Raw genomic sequence first — 9,808 nt, 5'->3', positions numbered from 1 at the left:
CGTTCATCAAACAACTGAAGTCATTAGAGCCACAGCCAAAGTCGACTACCTGAAACCACGGAGAGAGTTTATCGAGAATGTTATATATGATAATTTGCCTAATAGCAGAGGTATTGATTAAAAGAATTAATAGCACACTTACCGTATCGCCATTTTCAACATACCAGTGGAGCCTCTCTACAATCTGCATTATTAATTCCTATTAAATCGATTTCTCCGAAGCATCGCTAAACTAGTACACTTCTATAAATCAAGGTAAAACTGAGTTAAGAAAACAATATATATATATATATGTAGTTCACCTCTTTAAGCTTCTCTAGGTTTGTGAAGTGACGACCAAATGATGTGTAGCGCATACCATGGAGAAAAGGCGAAAGATAAATTTCAAGCTTCCTCTGCAGTATATCAAAAACATGAATGTTTTATATTGTGAAACCTTTTCCCTTAATGAAAATTCTTTTACGTGTAGGAATCTCGTCACCCAAAAACTAAGTGATTCTCATAGAATGACATACAATCTTCTAGTATACTTTAAGGGATAAAAGGATTACGGTTATAACCTTATGCTTCATGAGTTCAAGTAGGATATCTGGATCAAATATAGCTCTTGCATCTCTGTCACGCCCTTCTTCAAACATCTTTAAGGCAGCCCGGGCGGCCTGCAGAACAGTTGTTAAGATTCAGGGAGACAACGCTGCTAGTCAAATTATATCTATGATTTAAACACAATCGCAGTGACATACATTGACATGAGACTTAACCAATCCTGTTGTGATGTTCTTACTCATATCATGTCCTGAGTGATAAGATTTTATATGGTTTGGCCGGCGAGACTTAACGAACTCCTCAAAGTCAAACGAGGATTCCACTTCATCAATTATACCCATCACCGTGTCTTAACAGAAAAATAAAATGATTAGTTGAAACTACTAATAATGTAACAATTTCTTGTATAGTGGCCAAAAAGAACATCACCTCTGTTCCACATTCTGAAAACTAAAATCTAGCTTTGTTTCCTTATAAGGGTCACAAATACCAAGACGAGTACACAGACCCTCATGATGCTTCGGATCCTTCTCCCTACTCGGAACATCCTCTTTGAAGTGTGCTAGCCCGTGACTTTGTGTTCTTCGTTGTCCAGATATATCAGGAAAAATTAAGTGGTCTCTAGCTGGAGTAAGAATAGAACCTTCTATCTCATGGGCCATATTCAAAATGTTATGAAACGCCATACATTATGCAGACAAAAGTCTACTTTAAATGCACTCTAAACCGTTTAGAATATTCAAAACCTTACAAACAATATATAAGAATGCGGTTGTACGGAAGAAGACACTTCGAATATACTACCATATTGTAGTATTTCCATAGGATTGAAGTTTTTAGTTGCTTTTTTTTAAAAAACTGAACCTAAGGAATTATATTTTCACAAAGAACCAGTCATGCGCTTTTTGTCAATATCCAAATTTTGGGTCAACTAGCTCATATCATATAAATTAAAACCAATATTGCATTTATTTAATTTTCATATTTTAATGTTACAATTGTAAAAGACACTTTACGAATATCAAAAGGTAATTGAAGCAAGTAAATAGTTAACTTAAATGCAAATCACACATACAAATAATATATAAATGAAACAACTGAAAAAGAGGAAGAAAAAAAAACTTACTAATAGAGAAGTAATATTCGTGTAGCGCGAATACTTATCTATTACAAAATTATAAATTAAGATCATTTAGGTTACAAAAACAATGCCACATGACTTATTCGCAAATCAAACAATCAGTAGTTTAACTGCACTCTGGAGGAGCACCTTGAGGAAACCTTTTTTTATCGGTGCAATAGTTGTAGACCATGTACTTTCTTTGTGCCCATTTCACTCTATTCTTTCCTTTGAAATCAAGTACTTGAGTGAACCATGGGGAATTCGCAGAGCATGATGATTTCCCATTAGCCCATACACATGCATCCACATTATAGTTTCTGTAGAAAGCTGTGAAAGGAGCTTTTGACCAGTCTGTTTTCTCTAATCCTCCCCTTGTGGCCCAATGCTCAGCTTCCCATAGGCTTGCATAAAGCCTCATTGGTTGGTGCTTTGGGAATGGAACTCCAACAGACTCAGAGTTCTTGAATTCTCTAATCGGAATACCATCTATCGTAAAACTAAAAAAGGATCAACCAAAAAAAAAATGTTACGTTAATGATCCAAAAATATAAGATGATGATACTATGTGCAACGGGGCTAAACTCCATTTAAAGACTGCACTTACATGACCCGCTGGGGGTTCCATACGATGCAATAAGTGTGAAAGTGAACAGTTGGGTCAAACCATAGATGAAACTGTTGTTCTTTATCTCCTGTGCCTTTCGTGTAAACATTTGTATGAAGAGTATATGGATGACCACTTATGTTACCCAAGAACTCAAAATCTATCTCATCCCACGTAGTTCCAGGAGATTTCAGCTACACAAAGACATCGTAGCAAGTTGTAGTCTAAATATACAAAATTTGGTAAATAGCCAAACATGGCAAAAAAATGCTTTAAAATTATATGTTACTTACATAGAATGTTGTCACAGTTCCAGCAGAGTTACCAGGTACAAGTTTCATTTGAACCTCAACTTTGCCATAAAGAAACTCCTGGTGGGACTGGAAACCGGAACCAGAGAATTTGTCGAGCGAAAGAGAAAGAAGATTGCCGGTATTATCGAGAATCTTTCCACGGCCATCACCCCAATGTATTTGAACGTCTTTGTGAAAGCTACCAGCATAGACGCTCACATATTGTGCCGCAAAGAGATAGACGACCAAGAACGCTAAACATCTACCATAAAAAGATGTCATTTAGTTGATTTTTGAAAGAGTAAGTTATACTCCCTTAGATGGATGAATGATGAGAAAATGAAGGTAAGGGACGTTACAATATATAGGCTTTTGAAAAAGAAAAGAGAGAGAAATATATAGTTCTAGTGGGGTTGATAATATATTCATTTTTTGATATTTTATTGGTTATTTTAAAGTGAAACAAGAAAATATATTTCCAGTACTTGTTAATTAAATACAAATGAGAAACACTAATTTGTCGCGTTTTTAATAATGACCTTACTATATGTTAATTTTGTAAATTGTAATCAGGCCCACATATACTCGTAAAATGGTAACATACAACATGCAACTATGAGTGCCCTATGGATTGTCTTATACTTTCCGACTACTTTGACCAGCCCAACATTAAAGAGGGTCATAGGCAAAATTAAAAAAATGTGTCTTTTTCATTTATCACCACTTGATATTTTACATATCCTACAAATAAAAAAGCCATGTAAATAAAAAAAACTTTATACATATTCTTAAAAAGAAAGTTTTTTGTTTAACAGATTTTTAAATGAAAAAGATTTTTAAAATTTAGGCCTGAATCTTTGGTTTCACTTGCTTCCCTTGTGGGCCGGGCCTGACTTTGACCATAAATCATATTTGTATGGAAAGCATGATTTATTTACATATTTTATTTCCAAAATTTTGTGGGTCAAAAAACTTAATGTCCGATTTCAGTCTCACAATTTCCTCCAAATAATTTGAATTAGCAAAACTACTGTTTATAGTCAGTTTTCGTACAAAAATACATTTGAATTAGCAAACTATATGTAAGAATATATATATAGGTTACAGAAAAATCAGAATTGGGTTTACGAAGCTAAGATTTGAAGCATGTATACGTAATGTAAGTGGTTTTTATAGAAAATTTAGGAAATGGCTAGTTCTATAAACATCTACCTTCAAATTACTTATTTTTCCTATACATCATCCAATGGTCTAAATATAGTATTTTATACCTTGGAAAAATGAAATTTTAATTAACCAAAAATAATAATCATATTTCACAATATTTAAATTCATTTGCTTTACCTGAAAAACGTAACTGAATAAAGTAAGCCAAATAAATCGTTGCATATTTTGGAAAACTCAACTTCTCGACGTGTATGTAGCATCTAACTTTTTTGGGTTTTACGTCCTTTCTTTCTACTGTGTTAAGAGTTTCAATAATTTGATGTCTATCGTTTCTTATTTACAATTCTGTAAAGGTTTTGAAATCAATGAGGATAAGGAGCATTAATCGTTTTTATTATACTAGCTGTGTTGAAGAGCTTTGTTGTGTTCTTCCGCTACGTTACCCACATACTCGGTGAGTGTCCATCCTATGGTTTGTTATAGTATTCCTATGGCCTGCAAACTTGCAATACTTGCCGACTATTTTGACCATTAATCATTCTTATTAAGAAAGCATTATTGTTTTAGATATTTGATTTGCAAAATTTTGTCGGTTAAAATCTTTAAAGGTCTCCACTCTCCCACTACTCTCTTCCTAATCATTTTATGTATTATATAATATATCTCTATGTAAAAATATGCAACAACTTTCAAGCATTCTTTTTATTAATTAACAAACATATATTAGGAACAAACACACGAAAGATAGTGTTAATTATCTTATCCTAAATCTAGAAAACAAAAATACATATAATCAGACATATGCACATATCTATGTTAAAACTTGTAAAAATTTAATGACATATATAGTAGTATCGTTACATAGCAGGATATATTTTGCAAAACACCTACGGAAAATGCATTATATTAGAAAAAAAAAAGATATCTGAATTCAATTCATTTTGAATAAAATAAAATAAAATAAAAAGCCATTATATTAGTTTTAAGATTTTTTTGTGGTTCAAAATAGTATGATTTATGATAAATCAATAGTCTGATATAGGAGACACTCTTTTTTGTGGTTCAAAGCAATAGTCTGATAAAATAAAAATAAAAATAAAAATAAAAGCCTTCATATTCGTTTCATATTTAAACTCTTTTTATCTTTGGTTACTGTTTTACGTACAAACCTGACATTGTTTGTTGAGAAAATTACTCAAACAACACATAAAAGTTGCCACTTTACTCTAATAGCACATCCAACCAAACTTTTACTCAAATAACATATATAAGTTGAAAAAAGACTATAAAGCATTTTGTTTTTTTGTTTTTTACTATCATGCCATTACAATTAAAAAATAAATAAATAACAAATAAAAAGTAAAAAAAATCACCTTTATCTTGTTTTGTCTACAGTGGATCTTCGCTCCATTAACATTGACGGCCAGCTATGTTTTCGACCTCGGTGGTTTTGTCAACACCGGTTGTTGGTTTTGTCTTGTTATATCTCCGGTGGATTTTTGTGTGAATTTATTTTGTTTAAATTTAAAGATCTAAAATTTAGATGGCATTTGTTTCTACTATTGTCTCTTCTTCTTCTGATCCTCAGAACATTACATGACTTGTCAATCCTTAGGCCGTAGCCATCCTTGGCTCTTAGTTCTTACGGTGGGTGGTGAATTGGTTTGAGCTGCCTAGGTTTAGGTCTCCTCCACTCGAACTAACTTTCAGATCTTTGGAATGGTGGCTTCAAACGAGGAGGTTTTTGAACTTTTTCAGTAAATAATTCGGCGAAGCCAGCTAATCTGAACTTGTTCCGGCATTGACGCTGCGACCAAGCCAAAATTCGCTATAAAAAATCAATGTTTGGCAACCGCTAAGCTTCGAACCATAGTCATGAAACACATTTATAAAAGACTTTAACCACTGCACTATCTTGTTTTAAAATATTACTATAAATTAAGATAGTATATAAACCCAATATTTAAAAAAACACAACATGTTTACCTAAAACAGCAATAGTATAAATCTGTCAAACCAATTAACTCTATCACGTCTATATGTTTAACTCTACTTAACTTTTGTTATTTCAGTAACAAATATGTCTACCACTTCGTTAACTCATAACTCTATCGCTTTTAATTATGTCTATCCGTATGGAAATATCTACTATCGCGTTTAACTATATCTGTCATATAAATCTATCTCAGTGTATATGTCTACCATAATGACTATATAAATCTGTCAAACAAAACTGCTACTCGACATAAGCCTATTATATTTGTCACCATTATACTAATATCTCTATAAAAAAAGATTAATTCTATCATTATTACAATATATCTATCCAATATATCTACCGATAACCATAACTCTGCCGGCTTTTTTTATGTCTGTCATCACTAATATTTCTCTGCCAAATTAATCTACTTAATTATAAAACTCTATCGAATAAATCTGCCAATATTTATATAACTTTGTCGGAAAAAATATATCTACCGTTAATTAAATTATATGAGCGGGAATTTAAACAGTTGTGTAAAACACAGATACATGATATCGCTTTTTAATAGCACACTTGTAATTTATTTTTTCCTAACACAGTTCATATGTCATTAAAATTTGCAAAAAAAAAAAAAAATGACAATCTAGTCATTTCTTAACTTTTCTAAGCTATTAGAGTAAACTTCCCTTGTTTGTTTCGTAGGAAAAGACTAGAATACAACATTGCTTCTATGACGTTTATATTATCATTTGTTTGGGTACTTTCTGTTCGTAACATTAATTATTGTATATTGAGAGTGGAAGAAAAAGTTTAACAAAGTCATTTATTTGTAATACAAGAAAGAGTTTAGGTCAAAGAAGACTGTCTGTACGAGACGGTAATCTCTTGAAGAAGTTACTTGGCAGAGAAGGTAACTTGCTTCTAAACTTTGGGTGTCTTAGACAGTATAGCCCACTAGCCAGTGATATTGCTTTGAACGGCATTGCGTAAAGGACCACCGACGCAGCCAAGCAGAACAAGATGAAGAGGCTTGTAGCCCTGGGGTCTCGCCAGCTCAAAAGTGACTGAATTCTCTCTCCCTGGGCTGCAATGTCTCCAACAACAGTCTGAATCCTACCTGCCACGCTTCTGAGCCGGTCATACCTCAGCCGCACCAATTCTTGTGACCGAGACGTTGGGAATGTGTCAAACTCTTCATCGAGCTCATCAGGGCCAACAGCCTCGGCCCATGAGAGTTTCATATCCATGTGAGGAGGGTGTCTCGGCCTGGACCTGAAGTTCCACAATCCGATAAAGAACATGTAGAGAAACATGGTGGGCAAAATCAGTTCAGGGTACATGACCAAAATGAAGAACAAGACATTGACCAGAACCGAAGTAACTGGGTATCTCCAGTTGCAAACATCTTCAAGCCACTTCCCGACCAAGAAATAACCAGAGAGAAGCGACATTATGCGGAAAAAGTTGGCTTTGCTTCTCCTCATGCTCCATAGATGAGAGTCTACATCCAACATGTACTCGACGACCTCTTTCCTTAGTGGCGGCTCAGCTCGACCAAGGCGGGTTGCAACAATGTTCATGGCTTGGTATCTTAAGCCGTCTACTTGGTTGACCGTGAAAGGGAAAAGATAGTGCATTTTTGGGAGAAGCGGGTGGCCATAGTTGTAGATGATGTTGGCTAATGATAGGGTCGTAAAACGGACAGATATTTGTAGGTCGCCTGTTTTTTTGAGGCCGTGAGGTTGAAGAACAAGAAGCGGAAATGAATGTGTGTAGATCTTGTGAGCCTCTAGTGTAGACAGCCTAATACGAACCTGTTCCAAAGGTTTCGAACCCACAAAGTTAGAAGTGAAACATATATAATGCATCTCTACGTATGACTGTGGTAGCCTGGTAGGGGTGGCCATAATAACCAAACTGAGCTAAAATGCTATACTATATTAGAAACAAAAACGAAACCCAATTTTAAACCATATAGCCACAAAAAATAATTAAACCAAATCGAAACTGAATAAGTTAATTTTAAAATTATTAAATTGTAATAAATTCTATACTAGAAATTCATATATACTTAAAATTTATAATATTAATTTTTTTTTTTGCTTATTTGTATCATTATTACTAAGATTTTGCTTAAAATCATTTTGAAAATTTTTTACACGGAAACCGAACTAAAAAAATAAAAATAAATAAATAAATTAGTTCTCCTTTCAGAAGAAGTAAACTGTAAAAAGGTTAATAGCTAGTTGCCACCCTGAGATTATATAGACAGAAAGAGATTACCTTTCCAATTCTTGCATCTTTAGAATCTGCAGTTCCGGAGTGTGCTGAACCCAAATGACTATTGTCGAAAACTCCTAGAGTGATGACAGTACAAGGATCATAAACTTCCCATGTGTACTGCTCGTTCCATCTAGGACTTAATGTATCAAGAATGGTTCTCGTTCTCACCCACTTTTGCCCGTACTTAGCCACACAATAAGCATTTGTGCTTCCTCTACCATCTTTCAGTTTCATCGGCACCAACCCTTTTGCTCCAAGAATCCCAATCTCTAACATTCCCACCGGCTGCTTCCACAGCTGTCTAGCTGTAGGTCTTGTGTCGCTTATGTACATTGTTGACTCGTCCATCACATGGTATCCTCCTTCAAGACAGATACGTAGGTGAATCCGGCTCGAGAACTTATGTTCCTTTCTTCTTGAGTCTGGCTCAAGAACTCCGGTACCGTACTTATCAAGGTTGAACCAGCGGGACTGGACTGGACGGTGGTCTAACCGCTTCTCGAACACGTTCATTGGAAGGCTGATCTTGCCAATCACTTCATCTTTTGACGTGTGAACACGGTCTTCCACAGAGATCACTAGCTGCTCTTCAAAAGGCTCAGCAACTACAAAGACAAGATCTTCATTCCAGAGTGGATTTGTCGTCTTCATGGGACATATGTTGGTCTTGAGGGTTTGCATTCCGACATTAGCTTTGACGAAAACATCAGGAAGCCGGTTTCTGTCACTTGGGATCATGTCTTGAGCTTCGATAACATTGACTCTTAAGTACCATAGCTTAGGAGACACATATACCTTAGACCTGATGTTGAAAACGCCTTCTCCATGAACAGAAGCAGAGTCGGCATGCCATGCTTCAGGAAAAGCTTCATCTGCTTGAGTTCCCATCCACACAGCAAGCATTATCTCTCCTCGTACTACTTTGCCTTCTCCTCTCCAGTCTTCTAATCGATACCACTGCGGAGCCAATGGGCTGTTTGGTGGAACCCTTGTTGGGATCTCGTTCAGATCAAACACTACCTTCCCAAGAATGTCATCTCGACCTAGCGTGTCCTTGTCCTTCACGTAAACTTCAAGAACTGATGATTGAATCCTTTCTTTGGTAAAAGCAAAAACTTGGTTCCATTCAGGAAGAGTTGTTTTCCTATCAAAATGTTTTGTTCTTCCCTTGTAGTTCCCAAGCTTGACCTCCACGTAAGGATCACATCTGCCAGTGATTGAACCAGGTGGAAGTTCTTTAGCTCTGACAACTCGAACATAGAGATAAAACATCTGTTCCACAAGATCGTAAGTGCCGGTAAATCTCTCTCCAACATTTGGGTTTGGCCATCTCTCTCCAAGATCCAGGTTCATGTCTTTCACCTTAAAGTCATCTAGGTCAGTGTCACCATATGACTGCAAGTGATTGGTGTTTTGAGGGTGAATCTGGTTGGCTCCACGAGATTGCGGCTTCTTGGCTTCATGTGGGTTTTCACGAAACCGCAGACGAATGGAATGCATTGGTGCTGGCCGAGACAAAACTTCTTGTCTATGTAGGTTCTGAACTAGTTCGTTAACTTCTTCAATCTTTTTTATTTCCACACACTCGCTGGACGAATCAGTAAGATCTTCTTGGTCTGCTGATGCAAAACTCTCTCGAGAGTCTTCTGTTTCAGAACCAGCAGTATCTTCTTCTGTTCGAGAGGCAGACACTTTCGTTGGGCTAGTGTAAGGTTTAGTAGGAAGAGGAGGAGGAGAAAAGGTTTGGTCTTGTTCGGATGATGAAATGTAGAATTTGAGACCAATCTCACCTTTAACAGAAGAGAGAA

At 35.7% G+C, this 9,808-nt stretch overlaps 2 protein-coding genes and 1 pseudogene across 2 annotated transcripts in view; all 3 read right to left on the bottom strand.

The window, feature by feature from the left end:
• Positions 1-1,444, bottom strand: part of LOC104728677 — a 3,296-nt pseudogene extending 1,852 nt beyond the window's left edge.
• Positions 1,569-2,902, bottom strand: LOC104725291 (xyloglucan endotransglucosylase/hydrolase protein 20). The gene is made up of 3 exons (XM_010443922.1): positions 2,567-2,902; positions 2,274-2,467; positions 1,569-2,166 (listed from the first exon to the last, which is right to left on the bottom strand). The coding sequence occupies exons 1-3, from the start codon at positions 2,846-2,848 to the stop codon at positions 1,794-1,796; spliced, it is 849 nt and encodes a 282-aa protein (XP_010442224.1). The 5' UTR covers positions 2,849-2,902; the 3' UTR covers positions 1,569-1,793.
• LOC104725290 (FT-interacting protein 1-like) overlaps positions 6,489-9,808 on the bottom strand; it is a 4,047-nt gene continuing 727 nt past the window's right edge. Inside the window, exons 2-3 of the mRNA XM_019232240.1 lie at positions 8,001-9,790; positions 6,489-7,531 (exon numbers count right to left, since the gene is read on the bottom strand). Of these exons, the coding sequence (XP_019087785.1) occupies positions 6,569-7,531; positions 8,001-9,790 (2,753 nt within the window). The 3' untranslated portion in view covers positions 6,489-6,568. The remainder of the gene's footprint in view (positions 7,532-8,000; positions 9,791-9,808) is intronic.

The sequence above is a fragment of the Camelina sativa genome, chromosome 11 (assembly GCF_000633955.1).
Source record: "Camelina sativa cultivar DH55 chromosome 11, Cs, whole genome shotgun sequence".
NCBI lineage: Eukaryota > Viridiplantae > Streptophyta > Magnoliopsida > Brassicales > Brassicaceae > Camelina > Camelina sativa.
The sequence above is the reverse complement of the archived record's forward strand: the minus strand, read 5'-3'. Positions and strand labels throughout refer to the sequence as shown.

Coding starts and splice junctions, on each gene's coding strand:
- LOC104725291 (XM_010443922.1), bottom strand. CDS start 2,848: ATGACATCTTTTTATGGTAGATGTTTAGCGTTCTTGGTCGTCTATCTC. Junction 2,468..2,566: donor GAACTGTGACAACATTCTAT/GTAAGTAACATA, acceptor GTCTTTGTGTAG/CTGAAATCTCCTGGAACTAC. Junction 2,167..2,273: donor TGGAACCCCCAGCGGGTCAT/GTAAGTGCAGTC, acceptor ATCCTTTTTTAG/TTTTACGATAGATGGTATTC.